Source organism: Pithys albifrons, chromosome 22 (assembly GCF_047495875.1).
Source record: "Pithys albifrons albifrons isolate INPA30051 chromosome 22, PitAlb_v1, whole genome shotgun sequence".
Classification (NCBI taxonomy): Eukaryota; Metazoa; Chordata; class Aves; order Passeriformes; family Thamnophilidae; genus Pithys; species Pithys albifrons.
In genome coordinates this window covers 8,361,399-8,382,824 of record NC_092479.1, presented here as the reverse complement: position 1 = coordinate 8,382,824, position 21,426 = coordinate 8,361,399, and the positions used below count along the sequence as shown (strand labels likewise).

The following is a 21,426-nucleotide window of genomic DNA, read 5'->3' as shown; positions in this document are numbered from 1 at the left end:
TGGGACTTGATCTGCTGCCCCTGTCCTCCACCAGCACCTCCTGGGGTCTGGTGCCAAGTCCTGGCCACCTTTGTCTCCTTTCAGGCTCAGACAGTGAGGCTTGTTGGGCATCAGGGACTTGGCCCACACTATTCAAGCCTCCTGCTTTGGAACAAGATGGAGCACATGCCTGTAGGGCATCCCTGTTTCGTGTTGGGCATCCCTGTTTCATGTTGACCCTCCCCTTGGGTACAACAGGGGCCTCAGGAGCTGGTGCTCAGCCTTGTCCTGTGTGCCTGGGCCAGCTGGGTGCCAACGGTGGGAGGCACAGAGCTGGTGTGTGTCAGGAGAGGGATGTCAGAGGCTGGGCTGGACAGGCAGATGCGTTTCTTGGTTCCTGCTGCACCCTGTGCTGTGCCCTGCCCACCCCACACCCCACAGTGCCCTGGGCACAGTCACACACAGGCACAATCACACGCAGCCCACCTCGCAGTGCCCTGGGCACAGACACACACTGCCCACCCCACAGTCCCCATGGCACAGTCACACACAGGCACAGTCACACACTGCCCACCCCACAGTCCCCATGGCACAGTCACACACAGCCCGAGGGTGGCAGTGGCACAGCCCCATTCACAGTCGCTCCCTGGCGCTCATGCCCAGGGAGGTTTCCTGCACCATCCTGTGCTCTTTACTTTGCCTGTTGTTCCACAGTGGGGCTAAAGCCGTCCCTGGCAGCTTCCCCCTGTCCAAGCTTTCAGATTTGCCTTTCTTTTCTCAGCCTCTTGGCTAAGTCTCTTGGGATATTCTATGGCCCTGTTTTTAACCAGAGGGTTTTCTCTTCATAATTTCCTGAGGAGACTCCACTTGGGAGAAATCTGTGCGTGAGGAGTGCCAGTTTCTTACTCATCATCCTCCATCCCCCAAAGCCTTGTGTTTTCCCTCCCCAGCAGGATCAAGGAAGAGCCCAGGCTGGGATATCCCATCCCCCAGGACCCAGACCTTGCTCTCCATTTGGGCTGTTTTGCTTTTCCTTCCATATATAGTGCGCTGCTGCCGGCTATTTTTAGCGCCTTTTCGCTCGCTCGGGATCCTTTGTGATACGAGAGCTGCTCTGAGACACCCAGATCTCTGTGTTTGGCAATGCCCACAAATGGAGAGCAGCGGCGAGGGGAGAGGGAGCCCTTTGATTATCACCTCGGAAAGGAGACAAAAATGCAGCGCGGGGAAGGGAGAGGAAAACACAGGGCTGGTGATGCTTCCTGTGGCTTCCAGGCTGTGCACACTCCCAGGGAGGTGTTTCCCAGCTGCTGCCCTGCTTCGTTTTTATCTTTGTGTGGGTATCTATCTATGGGAGGGTTTTCTGATGAGTAGGTAATGGTAATTACCTCTTCACTGCTGGCTGGAAGTGGGTGTGCAGTGAGGTGACTGCCACCCTCCTGGTGACCCAGCTCCCTGCCATGAGGTGCCTCCACTGCAGGAGCCTCTGTCCTTCAGGGTGGGTGCCTGAGCACTTTAGTGCAGGTTGTCTTGGCTGTAGGGGATGTATTGGACTCATGGGATGAGTGATTTTGGAGCTATTTTCCAGTCTAAGTGATCCTGTGGTTCTCAGTGAAGCTGCACTTCCCAGGCAGTGAGCTGTGGGAACTGGCCAGGGCTTCATCTCGTACCTGGATGAGGAAAGACTGAGCAGCACCAGCAAAGCTGTTGGTCAAGGAGGGTGTTGTGATCATCCGGAACCAAATCTGAGTAAAGGAAAGGCAGAAGGCAAGGTGGTGGGTTTGAGGATTAAATCCAGGGTAGCAAAACCTGAACTCAAGCTCAGGCTTTGCAAAACTCAAAAAAGGTCTGAGTCACTTCCCCCCCCCCCACACACACACTTTCCTATAGGCTTGAGTTTTGCATCTAATTGCAGCAGTTGAGGTGTAGCCACTTAGTACCAAAGATGAGACCCCCTGACGGACTTAATTGTTTAATTTCATATCAGAGCCTCTCTGCTGTTCTTTCTTTGCAGTTTGGCACAGGCTGGGTAGAGTTTTCTGTGCAGTGCTTGGAAGTCAGGACATTGTGAGGGAGGCTGGGAGTTGTTTTAGAGGTCCAAAAAGAGAGGAAAAGCAGAACAGGGAAAGTAGATTTAACAGAAACAGGGAAGTGTTAGACCCAGTAGGGATTTCATGGGTGTATTCACTTTTGTTGGGTCATAGGGTTACACTGAAATGAAGGTAGGGAAGAGAGGAAAAGAGGTTAAAAGGAGAGCTGCTTTAAAGCAGGATGAAATCATTTAATGTGCCTGTGTGTGAAAGATAAAGTTGTCCTTCAGGCAGGTCTTGTTACTGGACACTGTGGGCATGTTTCTGCATTGAACATCCTCTGAGATTAACACTGACCCATAAGGTTGTGCTACAACCTGTCCTGACACTGCAGGGCCATTGCCACCCACGCCGTGACTAAAAGGGTGTTTGTTCTGGAGTCAGGCACCCCAAATCCTATGCAGAATTCTGGGCTTAAGTGCCCAGAACTGGAAGGTCCTTTGGGGCTAGAGCAGATCCCAGCACTGAGCAGGTGTGTGTGGCTTTGTCCCTGCAGGCTCCAGGGACGTTGTCCACGTTCCTTTCCCTCCAGGACCACAAGCACAGGCAACCAGCACAGCAGCCCTTGTGCTGCAGCAGCACAGCCATTCAGGCAGTCCTGGAGCAGGAATGTGACCTTCATGCTCTGCCCATTCAGTGCCCGTTGCAGGTTCTTCCTCTGCAGAGCCCTGTGCAGGATCTCTGGGCTGGTGGCTGCTGGACTTGGGCTGTGCTCCTGGGCAGGCTCCTGTGAGGGAAAAGCTCTCATGGCTGTGCCTGCCTGTGTGAGTGGCACCACAGGCTGTCAGTTCCCCCAAACCCCAGGCATCTTCTGGATCTGCTGACCTGTCCTGTGGCTGTCCTGGTGGCTTCCTTTTGCTCTGTGCCAAGGCAGTGTTGGTGTGGTTTGGGCAGGATCTGGTGCCCAGAACCCCCATTGTGCTGCTGGTGTAGCTGCCTGTGCTGGCTCCCTGGGGAGGAGTGTGCCTGCCCATGAGAGCAGAGTGAGTGTTTGCAAAAGATGACGAGGGAGGTTTGAAGGACTCCTGCACACAGTAAATCTTTACTCTGCAGGAGAAAGCAAGAGGGAGAGGAGGAGGAGCGCTGTGTCAGACTGAAGCCTAAATGAGTCCAAGCTGGCACGTCAGAGCAATCTTTATTTCCTCCTTTACACTGATATTGGGTGACCTCCAGATGTGTGTTCTTCCCATCCCGGTGGCCTGTGAAACTGCCTGAGGGAGTAGGGGAGGGAGGAAGGGAGGGAGAGACCGAGGAAGGACAGCTTTGGCTCATTCTTGCTCCCTGTGGTCAGGCTCAGGTAGACTAACCCCTTCCTGCCCCTTCCCCAGTACACATGCCAGAGAACAGGCATCCATTCTCCCCCTTTCTGGAGCCCAGGACAACAGCCCTTTCTCTTCTCAGTGCAAATCCTGATGGAGAGGAGGCTGTTCCTCACATATTTTTCACCTGTGTGGACTTTCCTGGTCTTACTGGAAGCTGTTCCTGAGCCTTCCTATAGGTTTCCACAGCCCTTACTGGCCCCTTTTCCAGTGGAAAATAGTAGCTGTCCAGTCACTAGGATTGAGAAGGAAGGGAGCAGGCTGGGTGAATCCTTAGGAGATGGACAGGGAAGGGAAGGGCTACAGCAGCTGTGGGGAGCTGTCCTGTCTGTCTCCTCACTCCTCACTCCCAGGCTTCTCATGCACAGCCTTTGCTGCTCTTCCCTGCCTTGATTCATCTCCACCTCTGCTGCCCTCCTGCTCTGCAGGGTTCCATTCTGCCCTCCTCCTGCTCCACCCCAGGCACTGCCTTGCCTGTCTCCCTGCCTGCTCGCCAGCACCCTGCCCTGCCCTCAGCCCTGCTCCTGCCCAACACACACACATTTCCTCATGGTTTCCCCCCTTGCACACTCAGGCACACCGTCCTCTGCACCTCCTTCCATACACAAGCACACACAAGGGCAGATCTGTACGAATCTCGGCATATTGGCATTGGTCTCACTTCCAGTAAAATTACTTTTTCTTCATATTAGGCCAAGGCAAGAGTGCAGAGACATTTATGAAACTTTGTTTAATGTACTGAAAAGCCATCGGCTAGAACATTTAGGAAATTGATTTTCCTGGCATTGATGAACTCTTTTTATTTTACCCCAGTATTAATTACTTTTTTTTTTAAACAAATTAATTTAAGAGTCGTAAAACCTAACAAGTGAGCCAACCGCCAGTAGATCATGTTCCCTGTCCCTCCCTCCTCCCTGGCCGCGGCGGGGCCGGGGTGGCGGCGCTGACTGTGCTGTGCCCTCGCAGGGGAGGCGTCGGCGCTGCGCGATTACGCCGCCACCACCATGAACGAGTTCCTGGGCATGTTCGGCTACGACGACCAGAACGTTCGGGACGAGCTGGCGCGCAAGGTGAGCTTCGACAAGCTGCACGCCGTGCCCGCCGACAGCACCGCGGCGCTGCCCGGCGACGACCCCGGCGCCAAGCGCGCCCGCTTCTCCAAGTACGAGGAGTACATCCGCAAGCTGAAGGCGGGCGAGCAGCTCTCGTGGCCCATGCACCTGGCCAAGGCCGAGGAGCTGGGCGCCAAGCTGGGCAAGGAGCCCGCCCCGGGGCTGGCGCAGCCCATCCGCGTGCCGGGCCCCGACGCCGCCATGCTGACCGAGACCAAAGCCACCATCCTGCCCCTGCCCGCCCCCGGCAGCTCCCAGATGCAGGGCCTGATGTCTCGGGCCTCCAAGTACGACTTCTTCATCCAGAAGCTGAAGACGGGGGAGAGCATCAGGCCGCAGAATGGCAACACTTACAAGAAGGCCTCCAAGTATGACCTGGAAAACGTCAAGTACCTGCACCTTTTCAAGCCTGGGGAAGGAAGCCCAGACATGGGAGGAGCCATCGCCTTCAAGACGGGCAAGGTGGGGCGGCCTTCCAAGTACGATGTGAGGAACATTCAGAAGCTCACTCCAGTGAAAGCTCCAGCTCCCAGCCTGGCCCCAGCTCCCCTGGCCAGTACCCCCAGCAGCACTCCCGTGGCCGGGCCAGAGCAGGCTGTCTCATTGCCATTCAACACTCCCGAGTACCTGAAATCAACCTTCTCCAAGACAGACTCCATCACAACTGGAACAGTCTCCACAGTAAAGTAAGTGTCCTCCCACTCTTCTTGTCTTGGCACGAGCTGGGGCTCGTGTGGGTCAGGGGCAATCCCAGTTCGTGGGGTGACAGTTGCTGCACTGTGTGTGATGTTTCTTTCTGCTCTCTGCTGAAGTGTCTGCTCCTCTGTTAACACCTCACATCTCTGACTTACCTGCACCACGGGTGTGAACTGCCAGCAGCAGGCACAGCCACCAATCCAGAGCCCACTGGCTCCTGAGTTTATATGTTAGAGGAGGGAACATGGTGCTGTCAGCACCGTAAGGTCAAGGTTGGAACTACTTTACTTTCTCCATCCTCTGGTTCCCTGGGCATCCAACCTGACTCTTGCTCCCGTTGGCTCAATGGCAAGACTCTGCTGACTGTACCGTGAGCAGGATGGGGCTTTTTGTTTGTCCCAGAACTCAGAAGACATTTTGGTGCCTAATTCCCATCAATTTTCATAGGAATTAGGCATATACATACTTCTGTGAGGCCAGGCCTGTGTCTTCTCAATTTGCTTGTTCCTTGCACAAATAGAGGTGATTCAATTACCCCTCAGACTGGGCAAACTCATTAGCCCAATTACCACTAATAACCTCCTACACAATCTCTGCAGTGATGCCATTGACTGAATGGAGGTATCTGAAGGCCTTGCCAAACCTTGGATTATGTTTTAATGTGGCTTCCAGAGGTGGGAGCTGTAGAGGAGACACATATGTCCATGAGGCTGCAAAGAGGGAGGCAGGGAGGGCCTTCTCTGCTTTCTTGTTTCTGATTTACTTGTTTCTCACTGTGGACCTGGGGCTGTTGTGAGCTGTGACTCCCTTGGGGTCATTTGCAGTAAGTCCAGGACCTCTGTCCTGCACTCCTGTGGCAAGTGCCATCACACATCCCCACTGCTTTGCCCTCTGGTGAGGAGGAAGCCTGTTCTGTGTTTGACATACAGACCTAGGAGGCCTTGGGCTGAGTGGTCTGTGTGGTCTCAGGCAGGGGTGCATCCCCACATTCCATGTTTCCCACCTGGAAGGCAGAGCTGTGTAATGCTGCCTGTCTTCCCTGGGAAATGGCTGTTAATCAGCTGCCTGCAGACAGATTTGGGAGCTCCATGGTTAAGGTGTATGGGAAAGGGCAGAGGATTATTAACATTTGCATCTGGCTCCTGCTCAGGATGAACCTGTATGTGCTCCAGATGGCAGGCAGGGACTCCTGTTACTGAAAAACACTGTGTTGTAAATATTCCTGTAGGCACAGTGCCTTGTTGTGATGGGTGACTTGGCCAGGCACTCCGTGCCTGAAGTGTCTTCAGAAAGCTCCTGCCTGGAGTTCAGTGACCATCCTGGAGCTCTCTGGTGGATCTCAGTTTGATTTCCTTTCTCTTGCCCATCTCCTGCCTCTTGCAGACGTGTGTTTGCAGCACCCTGGTGGTCCTTCCTCTGGCCACAGGACTTCCTCAGCTGGGGCATCCTGATGGGGCTGCAGCAGGAGTGGAGGTGCCCAGGGCCTTCAGCCTGGCACTTGCCATGTCCTGGTCTCACACTGGGCTCTGGCCCTTCTCCTTCAGGCTGGTGACCAGTACAGGCTTCCATGAAAAAGACAGCAAACCAGTAACTGTCCTTGGGGATGAAGTGCTGACCATGGTATCCAGGCCCTGCCTTTCCATTCTCAGTCCCCACTGGGTTCAAATAACCTGGCAGGAATTACCCCTTACTCTCACACATGGGTACAAACCCCCTTGCCATGGTTTGAACTCTCCAACATGTAATGCCATTAACCTGCCCTGAACTCACCTGCCTTCAGTGAACTCTGTGAAAGTGTCCCCATTTAAACCAGGCTGTCACAGGGAGCCTGGAGGAGAAGGGGGATGGCTGGGGTGGCCCTGGGATGCCCCTTCTCTTGGGCAGGCTGCAGCCTGGCCCTGCATCTCGGTTTCTGTCTTGCTGAACTCACTGAGGATGTTATTTTTGTCTGCTTCCTAATGATGTAAAATAACCCAGGCTTATGTGGCAGTTTTCTCATTGATTAAAATACATAAATACCTTTGGTGCCCCATCAGTCTGGTGGAGTTTTGGGGTGTCTGTGAAACAAAGAGGCAGTTGAAGCCCTGCCCAGGGGCTGGAGCCACTGTGCCAGTGCTAGGCACAGGAAATGGGCAGGAGCTCCCAGCTGAGGCTCAGGGACTCTTCTCCCTCAGCTGAACAAGGGCAGAGCTTCCCTGCACACAAGGACAGCATTGCCAGGTGCTTCAAGGAGGTGTTTGTTTTCATGTGGCCATCACTTGTTTGTATAGGATTTTTGGGTTTTTTCAGTAGAAACAGGTTTTTGTCATTGATCCTCTCAGTTTCTCCAACAAACTGCACTGGGCCCTGCAAGGAAGGAACATGCAGGAGGGGTGGCAGCAGATTGTGTGGTTCCCTGGGAAAGGGGGTGCAGGATTTGAAAGGGGAGGGAGGTTAAACTCCTGGGTGCCTTTGCTGCTGCTCTTCCCTGGTCCCTCTGTGCTGGTGTGTCAGCAGTGGGTGAGAGAAGGAAGGAGTTGACCTGTGCCCTGTCCCTGCCTGCCCACCAGCTCAGCCCTGTGTGCTTCTCCCTAGGAATGGATTGCCCTCTGACAAACCCGCCGTCAGCGAGGACGTCAATATTTACCAGAAGTACATTGCCAGGTAGGCAAACCCTTGGCTGTCCTGGGGAGAGGGCTGGAGGTGGGAGGGTGGGGTGCTGGTGGCAGAGGCCAGGTCTTGTCCATCTGGATCGAGTGTTTAAACCAGTCATTGGCACTTCCCTTTCCTTGGCACCTGCACTTGCTCTGGTCCCTGCTGGGAGAGCAGTAGCTGTGAGAGCAGTTGGAGTGTGCCAGGAGCAGGCTCAGCTCCCTGAGCTGTTCCACTTCATGACAAATAGTGGAAAACTGTTTCACTGCAGAAGCCCAGGATTTAAATGGGAATGCTGTTGTTCCTTCTGCCCATTGCTGTGCTGTCTCCAGCCTTTTTCCCCTGCTGGCTGCAGAAGGGAGCAGAAGACCCCATGGGAAGAGGACAGTTGCACCCCCACATGCCCCCCCTCAAACAGCAGTGCCTCCAATGAAATGCCTGTGGGAACTCTCTGCCTTGGAGGGAGCACAGGGAGGAGGGCAGGGGTTAAACCCCTCCCTGCTGGGGCAGAAGGAGCAGCACCCCCTTTGTTTCCTTTTCCAGGCTGCAGGAGCTGCAGGGCTTGCAGTGGGAGGGGAGGGGGCACCTCTCTGTGCCCCGTGCCCCCCTCAGGCACAGAACTGTGCTGAGTGAGCCCCTTCCCCGGGCCAGCAGGGGCTGGGCAGGCTCTGAGGTACCTCAGGGACACCACATCCTGCTTGAAAGGCTCCACAGCCACCCCCTGGCAGCACAGCCACTTCCCTTCAATTTACACACATTTTTAAAAACAGTTTAAAGCCTTAAAATCGGGGGTGGGGGGAGAGAGACACGACACTCTTATGTCTGTACTGCATAATTAGCTTAATGAGTTTGCCAAAGCCACTGCCAAAAGCTGCCCAGGGATAATCCATTCTCTCACACAACAAAACAAAACCTCTTACTTAGCTAGTTTGGGTTGGGTTGTTTTTTCCCCCTCCTCCCCCCTGTATATTTATAATTAAAAAAAAAAGACCACAGAAAAAATTATTATTATTATTATTAGTGCCTCAGCAGATGGTGCTTCTGGCAGCACTTGCTTAAATATTTATTTCTGTGTGGGTTTCCTCCCCCCTTGTAATTGGGGTGGGTTTTTTTTTTCTTCTTCCACATCATCGTTACAGAGTAATGAGTCTGTAAACACTCTCTAAGCATGCTGACTTCTTTATTTATTATTTTTATTATTATTTATTTATCTACTCATGCCAGATCAAGACTACTTCTTTCTGGCCAAAAAAAAAAAAAAAAAAAAAGAATGGATTAAAGTAAGGGAAGAGGGAGTGGGTTGTTCTTGTGCAAATGAATCCACATGCCTGTGTGGGCAGTTTAGGAGTGGAGATCTGAGTATCAGTGGGATGAGATGGCCTGTGAGTTTGCTGGTTTCGGGTGTGTTTGTGTCTGTTTGTGTGCATGGAAATTGTGGGTACATTCATGTAAATTCAGAGGGTGTTGATGTACCTGAGTCTGTGCATGTAACTGTGCCCGTGTGTCTGCATGTCAGTGAGTGTGTGGTGTGTAAGCTTTCCTGTTAGGAAAAATCTAAACAGATGCTGTGCTTTAAAAATTAATAGCTTTGAACTGTTTCAAGTGTCAGAAGAAGCACAGCATAAATATAACCCTTTAGGAGCCCAGCCCTGTGGGCTGCAGGAGCAGAGTCTCCCCTTTGTGCTGTGTTTGCTGCCTCCCTCCTGGCCCCAGCACAGGGTTTGGTGGGACATTTCTGAGCTGCAGACACCACTCACCTCTCCATGGCACGTGCAAGGGAGGGCAGGACTTGGAAGTGCTGGAGTGCTTGTTCAGCTGGTGTTTTTACAACTGAGATGCTTCAAGTAACTCATTTCATAGTGAGATCTCTTCAGTCTCTGGCCCTTGTTTTACTCCAGTTGGCATCTCTGGTCATTTTGCATCCTCATTTTTGATGATATTTTGGCCTGTGTTGCTTCAAAGGGTTGTATTTGCCAGGAAGATCTTCTGTCTTCCTCTTCCCCTGCCTGGCCTGCACCCACAGTTCCCCAGCCCTGCACAGCCCTTTGCTCTCTCCTTCTTTTAAAGTTTCTTTCCTTTGTGAGCTGCTGCTGGTGCTGCTGACAGACAGCCCTGGCCTGGCAGAGCAGTTGGTTCCGTGAGCTCCTGTGCCTGGCCAGTGCCAGGGTGGCTCTGCAGCTGCCCAGGCACTGCCCAGGAGCTGCTGCCCCTGCCCTGGGCTCCCCACCTTTGTTTGTGCAGCCAGCCCTGCTGTTTGCCTTGTGGTTTGTCTCTTCTCTGCCACTGAGGTTTGTTCCAGTTTCTCAATCACCTGTTCTGACGTGATCCTGATTTCCTGCAGTATTTCTTCTCCTTCCCCAGGGAAAGGCATGTCTGCTCCTGGCATCTGTCCCTGTCTCCCTTTGTGAATGCTGAGGCAGAGAAGTCATTTAATTTTTTAGCAATGTCTATCTTTTCTGTCAATTAAGTCCCCTTTCCATCTCCTAGAGGCCCTGCTGTCTCCACAGTTGACCTCCTCTTCCTTACTGTGCTTCAGAAATGCCGTGTTTAGTGCTGCTTTTCAGCCTGAATTTGTCTGTCCTGTAGCCTGGCATTACCTCACCTTAGGATGATCCATAATCCTTTGTCCTCTGCCCCATTCCTCGATTTCTGCAGGACACCCTCCCTCCTCTCATTTTCCCTTTCTCTCCACTGCCCTTCCTGGTTCCTTTCCCATGCCCTTTATCATGTGCACTCCTGCTGTTTAGCACTAAGTGACGTGAGGAACCTTTGAGGAACCTTTGAGCAGATGGTACTTTATCTTTGAATGTTTCCCCTCTGAGTCCCCTTCTCTCCACTGCTTTTCCCTTTCAAGCTCTTCAGCTCTTCCATGGTGCTCTAGAATATACATGAGAGAGTTCATTACACTGATTACCCCATTACTGGATCATCCCTTGTGCCAATTCCTGGTGTATCTGTCAGTCAACACAGTCTCTATATTGACTGGTTGTCTGTGGGTATTACTGGGTATAACTGTGGCATTTCTGGTCTTTTTTCCACCCTGGATGTCAGGAGTTTTCAAATTTGCTGTGTGCAGCTTTTCTGACATCCTACTAGAGGGGCTAATACTTAAAATTTCAAATCCATATTTGCCCAATGTTTGTTTGTCTCCTTCTGTCTTGGGAGATTTCTGACACTGCTGTGATATCCAGAATTGTGTGGTGGTTAGTTCAAGGAACACCCTGTTTCCTTAGGCTTCCCCGAGTAAACAACTTAGATAACAAAGATGAATTTCAAGGGGAAAAACAGATTATGGGATGTACAAGACCTGAATGATCCGGCTCAGGAAGCACCTTTAAATAGTGACAAATGAGCGAGGGAAGGCGGGAGGGTCACCGTGCTGGGGGGATAAAGGGGATGGATGGGGTTTAATGCCATGAAGTGTGGGATGGAAACAGGGAGTGTATCTGTGCCCTGGTGCCAGGCTCTGCTGCCAGGCCAGAGCCTCATTTGCCCTGCTCTGCTGTCACAGGTTCTCGGGCAGCCAGCACTGCGGGCACATCCACTGCGCGTACCAGTACCGGGAGCACTACCACTGCCTCGACCCCGAGTGCAACTACCAGGTAAAGCCCTGCCCAGGGTGGGCACACAGCCCGAGCACACCCCTGGGGCACAGCTGGGGAGGGCTGTCCCCCCGGGCTCCCTCCTCACTGTCCTGCTCTGAAAGGGGGCAGGATGTATTCTGATTTAACAGAACTCTCTTTTGCCCCCATCTAACTCAGTCTAACACCATTGAATCAACCCAGGCCCTACAAGGAAGAGCAGAATGTAGATCAGCTCGAGTCAGTGGGAACCACTCCAGATTTATATCAGTGAAAGCAAGAGCATAAATTGTGCTGTGTTACAAATTGTGCCTGAACCCAAGGACTGCTGATGTGTCAGTCTGTCTCTTCCCCTGCTGCTGCCCGAGTGGCTCTGTGGCAGCAGGACCTGCCAGGGCACAGCAGCGGGAGCAGCGCCGTGCCCACGGGAGGGTGGCACTGGAATTCCTGGGATTGCTGCCAGGGCATCCTCGGCAGGGCACGTGTGTGTTTGTTTACCCTCGTGCCACGGCCAGGAGCTGGGCACTGCCATGTCTGTGGTCAGGCTGGGTGTCAGTGGAATCCCAGAGCTGGCAGGGCACAGCCCCAGCCCTGCCCCTTTGGGCCTGTGGCTCTCCCAGGGATGAGTCTGACCACAGCACAGGAAGCTGATCTGGATCTGCTGAGCTTGGCTGTGGGTTTCTATTGATCAAAGGAGAGTTGCTCTCTGGATGCAGAGAGTTTCCTCCTACCCAGTGATGGAGATGAGTCTGTCCCAGCTGTGGCATGGATATCCCTGCACCAGAAAAAGAGAAACACAAAGGATGGAGAAACAGAAAAACCTATTACTATGATTGGCCTCATGATTATTTCCTAAGGAGTCTGGAAGCTGCTTGCAAAGGAGCTGTCTGGTCTCACAGGGAATAAGGATTTAGGCTGCTTTTTAAAATGCAAATTATTTTATGGCTGAGATATATTTTAGAATAAGTAACGCTCTGTAATAAGTGGGCACAAATTAACAATGATTGGCAATAGCAATCCTGGATGTACGCCCTGGGAAATCAGACCTGCAGCCTCCAAGGGATTGCTGGTGAAATCTATCTCCCTATATTCCTGTGCCAATACCAACCAGATTGATCAGGATTGATATTATAGGAGGAAAGAGTGGAAGTGATAATCATTTGTTTCCTATGAGAGAGACTAGAAAAGTTGTTAAACATTAGAATACAGGCCTTTTCAATTACTCCTCAAAATAAATGGATATTGATTTCTTTTAAAAAAATCGGATTTACTTTCCCACCTTCAGTGTTAAATATTGATGTCTGTGGGAAATAGAAATGAAAAGCTTCATTTTAAAGGCACTTAGCCTGCTCTGACAGTGGGGTACCCCTTCATTCCATCAAGCAGGTAGAGGATTAAAAGGATATTCTGGTCATACAGGTCTAGCTCTGAGCTCTACTGCCATCTTTTTCCAGGGCTGGAAGAAAGTTGAGTGTCCCTGTTTTCCTGCCTTGTAGGGGAGGCAGGAGGCTTAGAATGGGAAGACAGTGTGAAAGAGCAGAGTGTTTCCCCAGTTTCTAGTCTGACATGAGTGTGGCAGCCAGTGTCTTGCTAACCACTACAGTGAGTGATTTGGAAGCTCGGATTTTCTCTTGTAGCCTGTTTAGTTCACTGGTTTGCTTTCTAACTATAGCTCTTCTTGAGATAGTAGCAGCTAAAATTATGTTAGAGGAATTGCAGTCTTAAAGCTGCAGGGAGCTGGTTCTGGCCATCCCCCAGGGCCATGTTTGCTTTGCCTTTCCCAAGAACACACATGCACACACCTCCCCTTCAGTCTGGCTCTCCTGGGGTGATTTCTGCCCAGCTTGAAACTCCTGGTCCCTTCAGTTTACCACCCCCCCACCCCCTGCCCTGCCCTGAGGCCTCTGTGTGTGTCTGTGCAGAGGTTCACCAGTAAGCAGGACGTGATCCGGCACTACAACATGCACAAGAAGCGCGACAACTCCCTCCAGCACGGCTTCATGCGCTTCAGCCCCCTGGACGACTGCAGCGTCTACTACCACGGCTGCCACCTCAACGGCAAGAGCACCCACTACCACTGCATGCAGGTGAGGGGCTGCCTGGGGCTCTGCCAGGGGGCTGTCCTGAGGCTCAGGGGGGACACTGGGGGACATTCATAGCCTGTCCTGCTCATTCCTCATTTGGGGACCTCTTGGAAGAGTCCCTGCCTTGTCCTCACTGAACTTGCCCTGCCAAGTGCTGGGAGGGCAAAGGGAAGCCCCAGTCTGTGGTTTCAGAAGCCTTGGTCATGCAGAGAGGCAAAGCAGGTCTCAAGGTTTTCCTACAGCAGGTCTCAAGGTTTTCTTACAGTCTTGGACTTCACTTGTTCAAGCAAGTCCCCTCTCTGAGAGTCAGGACCCCTCCGTGCCACTGCTCTGCTCCCCTCCAGTCTGCTCTGTCCTCCTGTGGAAACCAGACTGTCCTGTGGCACATCTGCCCTTTAACATGGGGTTAATTTCCTCGATTTCTAAAGCAATTGAACCTTACTGTGACATACCTAGACTGAACCCCCCGTTCTCCAGCTCACTCAGCAGTGGTGCCTGTGTGTGGAGCACACTGGGAGCCACGTGCCAGGGCCAGCCAAGCTCCAGAGGCAGCACAGCCAGAGCTGGAGCTGCTGCACAGATAACTCTGTGCTGCCTTCACTCTCCTGGACAAGGACATACCAGATTGTTTGGGTCTTACCCTTGTCCTTCCTCACATTCAAGGGTTTGACATGTACTCGTTTCATTAGAGCTGTGGCCAAACCATTGCCCTGAGAATGTGCTGTGGTTACAAACAGTGCCCAGGCAACCCCTGGGGACAGCTTCTCTGCTCTGAAAACTCCCTGTCCTGTCCCAGCAGTTTAAGACCCCAGTTGAAGTCACAAGGCCTTAATCACATGCTTAAATGCTTTGCTGGGATAGACTTGAGCATATGTTTAACTTGAAGTCAGGTAAGCTTCCTGAAGTCAATGGGGCTTAAGCACATACTTAAATGTTAGGCATGCACTCAAGTTCTGTCCTCAGTAGGGGCTGGTTGAAGCATGTGCTTACAGCAGTTGATAAATTGGGAACTTCATGTGACTTGCTCTTGAGGACATTTTCTGTTACACTTCCATAATATTGATTGTTTAGTTTCTTCATATGAGCAGGATGGGATTTGTTTAATTTTTTTTAGAGTGCAGGGAATGTTTCTCAGCTTTAAGTCACTCCGAGTTCAAATAGAGACCCTCATTTGCACAACTATATATGGCTAATTCCACCCTGTGCCCACTGTCTTCCAGTAAAATAATGCCCATGTAAGCAGTGTCTTACAGGAAAGGTGTCTGAATATAAACTCCCAATTAAAGAAAATACTGCTTAAATGGCAGAATTCATGCCATCCATCTCATGGGGTTTTTTTCTTTATGTCCATAATTGGTGTGGATAAAATTCAGTTAGTTGTTTATATAAACTGACATTTTTTTAGGCTTTAGCACCAAGAGCTGCATTGCAAATTATTCCTAAGGAGGTTTTTGTTTAATTCTTTTCTTTAATGCCGTGCAGGGCCTGTCTTTTTTCAAGGTGTCAGTGCAGAGGGAGAGAGGCTCTTTTATATTGGAAATAGCTGGAGATCCTTTTTTTCCCTGGGTATTTGTCATGGGTTTTGTTATTGCCTGTTTGAATCAACCTGGGCTGAACTAAGGGGTGGTGTTTTCGCTCTCTTCAGTTCTGAGATGGTGCAGGCATTGGCACACATTGTGCTAGAGGAGAATTAAAACCCCTCCCTCAGCAGGGCCCAGGACATTTTCAGATCCCAGTGGTTTTTACTCAATATGGCAAAGCTGCTGCTCTGCCCAGCACAGGCAGGTTTGCAGCATTCCAGCCCAGCACACCATCCATTCCCCTTTGCTGCAGGAGGGTCAGGTTATGGCCAGGGGAGTCCTCAGCAGTGACAGGGCAGAGAAGTCCCAGCTTGCTGAGAGCAGCTGAACGTTGGGCTGAAGCTTTGCTGGAATTAAACTGTTTGTTACAACCTCACCAGGTTGGTTGGCCTCGTGTTGCACCACCCTGCCTTACCTCTCAGAAGGACTAAAGAAGTAAATAACTTACTCCCACTCAATTTTATATTCCCCAAGTAGTCAAAAGTCCTACTTTTCATTCTGCGTCAGTCCAAGATAACAAAAAGCAACAGAATCTCTCCATCCTCCCTTCTCAGAGAAGAACCCTGCCTGTTGCCTCCCTGAACAGCCAGGATTATCCAGAGCTGGTCTTTTATCCCTTTGATCCTTTTTTCCTTACTGTTTCATGCCCAGAGAGTTGGTTTGGGGTTTTCTTTCACAACTGCTCTATCCATCTGTAGATTGGGAATTGAAGTGATGGTTTAACAGTCCAAGGAGCAGCACACAAAGGGCACTGTTGGAAGTGCATGTGCTGCTCATGTGTTCCTCACTGCTGGGGATGGTGGCAGGCTGGGACACCCTGTGCTGATGACCCTGTTTGGTCTGGGCTAGGTGGGCTGTAACAAGGTCTATACCAGCACCTCTGACGTGATGACCCACGAGAACTTCCACAAGAAGAACACGCAGCTCATCAACGACGGGTTCCAGCGGTTCCGCGCCACGGAGGACTGTGGCACCGTGGAGTGCCAGTTCTATGGGCAGAAAACCACTCACTTCCACTGCAGGTGAGACAGGGAGGGGGAGCAATCCTGCCTCAGGGCCGTGTGGTCTGTTCCCCTCCTTTGCCAAGTCCTAATTTCAGGAGGTTGCACAGGGACTTGGTTTTCCCTGCCGTGACCTTCTCAGCCCTGCTCCTGAGAGAATTCATGTGCCAGGGCAGGTGGGGTTTCCAGGATCTTGTCACAGACCACTCTGAAGGCAGGAGTTTGATCTGAGGAGAGGATCCCCACTAGAAAATACATTCTGGGGTCATTTGGGAAAGAGATCCCAGTGCTCTTCAGAGTGCAGCTGACACGGGCCCTTAATCCCACTGCTATTGGCACTTCCATGGTGGGGTTTTCCCCAGCAGCTCATCCCTTCTGGGGCCAGACTGGGCCTTCTGAATACAACTGCTCTGCTATTGATTCTCATACTTGCAGGAAGAGTAGGAAAGCACAGTTGGTACCTTAGTCCCCTTTAGCTGCTGTTTTTGTTGGAAGTTCCAGTGGAGGGTTTCTGTATCCCTCAGAGTGGGGAGAACCCTCCAGCATTTCTGCTGGCCATGGTGTCCCAGCTCCTCAGCCCCTGCAGCCAGGCCATTGTCTCGTCCCAGCCCCAGTCCTTGTCTCAGAGGGAGGCAGGGACAGCAGCTGGGCTGTGCTCCTGCCCACACAGCCAACCACCCTCTCCTCCTCGATGCCCTTGCAGGAGACCTGGGTGCACATTCACCTTCAAGAACAAGTGTGACATTGAGAAGCACAAGAGCTACCACATCAAAGATGATGCCTATGCCAAGGATGGCTTCAAGAAGTTCTACAAGTACGAGGAATGCAAGTATGAGGGCTGTGTGTACAGCAAGGCCACCAACCACTTCCACTGCATCAGGGCAGGCTGTGGCTTCACCTTCACCTCCACCAGCCAGATGACGTCCCACAAGCGCAAGCACGAGCGCCGGCACATCCGGAGCTCGGGCGTGCTGGGCCTGCCTGCCTCCCTGCTGGGCTCCAAGGACAACGAGCAGGAGGAGTCCAGCAACGATGACCTCATTGACTTCTCTGCCATGAGCTCCAAGAACTCCAGCCTGAGTGCCTCCCCGACCAGCCAGCAGTCTTCCGTGTCGCTCATCGTGCCGGCCGCGCCGGCCTCGGCGCCCGAGCTCGCTTCCTCCCAGGCCACCAAGGCTGCCAACAGCATGACTCCGGCCACCAAGATCTCTGGCCTGCTCTCCCAGGCTCTGCCCAGCAATATACCCTTGGCCCTGGCACTCTCCAACTCAGCACTTCCTGGCACAGCCGGATCCTTCTTCCCCATCATCCCCAGTCGGGTCTCCACACCTCTGCCTGCCAGCTCAGCTAATCTGATGGCTGCTGGTGCTTCTGGCACCAACCCAACATCATCTGCTCCTACAGATTCCTCATCCCAGGCAGTCTCAGGATCTGGGGAGCCACCAGCTACTTCCTCTCCAGCTCCAGCAGCATCTATAATGGAAAGGATCTCTGCTAGCAAGGGATTAATCTCTCCCATGATGGCCAGGCTGGCAGCAGCTGCACTCAAGCCCTCTGTGGCACTTGAAGCAGGTGAGTTACCTCCTCAGGGGTGATGGTGGTGGGAGGCAGAGCAGGGCCTGATGACTTGGAGAAGGGTGATTGAGAAGTCACCCAGCTGTCCATGGGACTGGAGGTGGGGAGGAGGCAGTAAAGGCACATGAGTGGGAGAGCAGATATGGTTGTGTCTGGTTAACCCTTGGAGAGGGCAGTCTTGGCAGGGGTTCCTGTGCATCCTGGTGACACCCACATGGCCAGAGGAGAGGCAGCAAACCCAGCTTTGCCCACAGATGGAGCAGGCTCTTAGCAGAGCTGAAGGAAGAGTGTTGCCATGTGTAGTTTGCTGCAGGCTGAAAGGAGAGAGGCAAAATGGAAATGAAGAAAAGCTTGGCCAGTACTTGCAGGGGAACAGAGACCGTGTGAGCTTTAGCTGGGCCCAGTGGGGATGGTCCTGCAGCCCAGGGACAGTTGTTTCTCTGCTCTTGGGGGACTGGTTCTCTGCTCCAGCTCTGTTGTTCCTGCTGTGGGATTGGGGATGGTGCTGGAGCAGCCCACAAACAGGACCTTTCTCCTGGGCAGCCTTGCAGGCTGTTCTTGCCTGTCCCTGCAGCTCCCTGAGGGTGGAAAGGTGGGAATGAGAACTCCCCTGGGGCAATGAGAAGCTCTCCAGCTGCCACCCAGACCTGAGGCAGGTCCCAGCTCATGCCCAGTCCTTCCAGAGGGACCTGGGGCTCCCACGAGAGCACAGGGAGCCCCCGCAATGTGCTGGGGGCACAGTCCCTCCTGGTGGGCAGCGAGGGGAGAGGGGAGGCTGTGCCTGGCAGAGCCCCCTGGAGCCCCTTTGGCAGCTGCTGGCCCTGGGTGTGGAGGGCTGAGCCAACAGGAGGAGAACGAAGTGATCTGATTAAAAAGGGAGGGGAACTTTCACATACTTCTAAAATTATTGTTTGAAAAATTGTTTCCTAAAGCAGAGAAAGGTCATTGAGGAAACTATTTTCCTTTATTTTTTAATAAAATGCCACTTGCTGTCTGAGGAGCAGCTCGCAGTCAGCTGTACTGCCGGAGGGCAAATTAATATTTCAGTCACTTGGGGATTGTGGAAAAAAGCTCTGCAGAACACGTTCATGTCAGCAACTTTTTTTCCCTCCTTTTTTCTTTGCTGTTTTTCCTATTTTTTTTTCTTTAATTTGTTCTCCTTTTTTTTCCCCCCTCTTTTCTCCTTTCCCTCTCCTGTAGTTTTGAAGTTCCCCTCCCCAGCTGCTGTCGCTGGAGCATGATGGTGGCAGTGGTGGCATTGGCAGTGGCAGTGACAGTGGCCATGGCAGTGGTGGTGGTGGTGGTGGCAGGGTGGCAGTGACAGTGGTGGTGGTGGCAGGGTGGCAGTGACAGTGGTGGTGGTGGCAGGGTGGCAGTGGCAGTGACAGTGGTGGTGGTGGTGGTGGCAGGGTGGCAGTGGCAGTGACAGTGGTGGTGGCAGTGACAGTGCCAGGGTCACAGAGTGAGCGGGTCCCTGCTGTCACCTCCAATCCCCCCGGTGGGGCAGATGGGGCTGCTGGGCAGGCTGTGTTGCCCCAGCAACGGCGGGACGGGGCGAGGAGGGCCCTGACGAGCAGTCGAGAGCTGCCACTTCGCCTCAGCATTAACAGAGTCTTTAATAAACGCTTAAGAGGCAGCCCCACAAATTAGTTGTGACAGTTTGTGCAGAGAATCAGGTCTCCCCCACGCTCCTTCCGCCCTTCTCCTTTAAAGGGCCCACAGCCTGGACAACTTTGACATAATTTTGCAATAATTATCACTTGAAGAATTTCCACGCCAGAGTGGACGTCAGAACCCATCATGTCAACTTGGCAATAAACGCTGACCAGCAATCCCAGCACTTCCCTCCCCCCACACTTTTTCTTTGCTTTCTCTCCATTCAGGCCCTTGTGCCAGTGATTCCAGTTACTTACTTGCCACTGTAACCTCATTTTAGATCTACATTTTCCTTTAGTTTTTGTACTTAATTTGGGTGTGTTTCTTGAGCAGGGAATGGACAAGCAGCAGCTCCCGGACGGTTCAATCCCGTCCAGGTGAAGCAGGAACCTGAGCAGGCCATGGGATCGTCCTCTGCCACCAGCCAGGACTCGCTGCAGGAGCACAGCTTGGACCTCAGTGTCAAGGATCACGGGTGAGACGGGGGACAGGCACCCTCAGCCCTTCCCAGCCTCAGCCCTGGGGAGTTCTGTCCCTGTAGGACAAGGACACAGCGTGTTGGTGAAAGGCAGAGCCACAGTGGCTGAGTTGGACACCCCCAAACTGGAGGCAGGGACAGTCATTATACACCCCCCAAGTCTGTGTTCTCCAGATGGTTTTTTGGCCTCACAAGCACCTCCTGATTCTTTGACAAGGGCCTCACCTCTTGTCCTCCCCTCTGAAAAATGAGCCACTGGCAGAGCTGCTTTCCCTCAGTCCTGCCCCAGTTCCACCTCAACACACTCTTGGCAGCAGCATTTGCACTGCTGGGTCTGCTGAGTCACATCTAAGGGAAGCACCTTCAAGAGAAACTGGACACACAAAACAGCTCCGTGTCAGGATAAAACTGGTGTGGGCCTGGCACGATCCACTGTTATGGCCATAATGGTTGTGCAGATGTGAATCCACCTCTCTCAAAGTGTGTGTCCCACTTGCCTGGCATATCTGCTGAGAACAGGAGTGTCTGGGGATTGTCCTGTGTGGAAAAAGGGCAGAGGAACTGATCCTGAGGATGAGTGAGCTCCACTTTGACCTTGGCATAATCATTCCTGTCCATGCCTTATTTCAACAAGTCCCCATGTGGGACCCCAGCCCATGGAGCTGCTGCTGGTGTGAGATCCCACCTGACCATTATCTTGCCTCCCCCTCTGCTGCCCAGGGGACCCTGTGCTGGGCAGTGTGAGTTCATCAACACCCCCTTGGCTTTGTGGGACACATTTGTGGGAAAGTTCCAATGGGAGGAAGGAGCAGATCATGGGGGAGGTTGTGAGTCAGCCAGTGAAGTGTGGTGGGATGGGCACTGGGGCAAGGTCTGGGCTTTTCAGTAGCAGAAAGAACTGAATCCTGCAGCCCTGGGCCCCTCTTTCTCTCCATCTTGACTGTCCCAGGTGTGGCTGCCCAGGGCAGGGTGGGCATCACCTCTCCCTGCGGATGCAGCAGGTGAGCAGCCAGGCAGCTCCAGGGGGAAGGATTAATCTCCCAGTCCCTGTGCACATCTTAACTAAACCCTGTTGGTTTGTGTGTTCCAGCAATGAATCAAATGGCCACACAGTCTCTGCAAATTCATCTCTTTTATCCTCGCTTATGAATAAGGTAAGGGCCATCCATCAGAGCTCCCCCCAGGACTGAGCACTGCGACAGCAGCGGGGGGAGGCGTTTGTTTTTTAATGTTTGGCCTCTAATAAGATGAGTTTGTACCATTTAAATTTTGAGACCATTTTTCATCGGGTATAATTTCAGAGCCACTGCTTACGAATTAATTTAATGAACTGGCTGAAGAAATATATTGCAGCCTCTGACACCTTTTTTTTTCCATCCTTTCTAGTCAGAGTAGAGCTCCGAAAGGTTTCTTTCCCCCTTTTTTTTTTTTCATTTTCATTTCCAGACCTGGCAACTTCTCTCTTGCTCTCTTTCTATAGTTATTCATTTTGTTTATTTACTTAAAAACACTTTCTTTCAGTGGGGGAGGGGGAGAATAATTTGGTTTTATGGAAGATAAGAAAAAAATCAGAAGTTTTTAGCCAAAATCATCAGTTTCTGTCTTTCTGGTGTGAGCAATGGTGTCCAACAGAATCCCCTTTAC

At 52.2% G+C, this 21,426-nt stretch overlaps 1 protein-coding gene across 8 annotated transcripts in view; it reads left to right on the top strand.

Annotated features, from left to right (window-relative positions):
* The window catches only part of CASZ1 (castor zinc finger 1), a 194,758-nt gene that overhangs the window by 150,490 nt on the left and 22,842 nt on the right, over positions 1 to 21,426 (top strand). For all 8 annotated transcript variants that reach the window (XM_071575981.1, XM_071575979.1, XM_071575985.1 and 5 more), the window contains 8 exons: positions 4,355 to 5,186; positions 7,771 to 7,839; positions 11,339 to 11,429; positions 13,331 to 13,495; positions 15,922 to 16,094; positions 16,777 to 17,645; positions 19,638 to 19,779; positions 20,873 to 20,936. In XM_071575981.1, the coding sequence (XP_071432082.1) occupies positions 4,355 to 5,186; positions 7,771 to 7,839; positions 11,339 to 11,429; positions 13,331 to 13,495; positions 15,922 to 16,094; positions 16,777 to 17,645; positions 19,638 to 19,779; positions 20,873 to 20,936 (2,405 nt within the window). The remainder of the gene's footprint in view (positions 1 to 4,354; positions 5,187 to 7,770; positions 7,840 to 11,338; positions 11,430 to 13,330; positions 13,496 to 15,921; positions 16,095 to 16,776; positions 17,646 to 19,637; positions 19,780 to 20,872; positions 20,937 to 21,426) is intronic.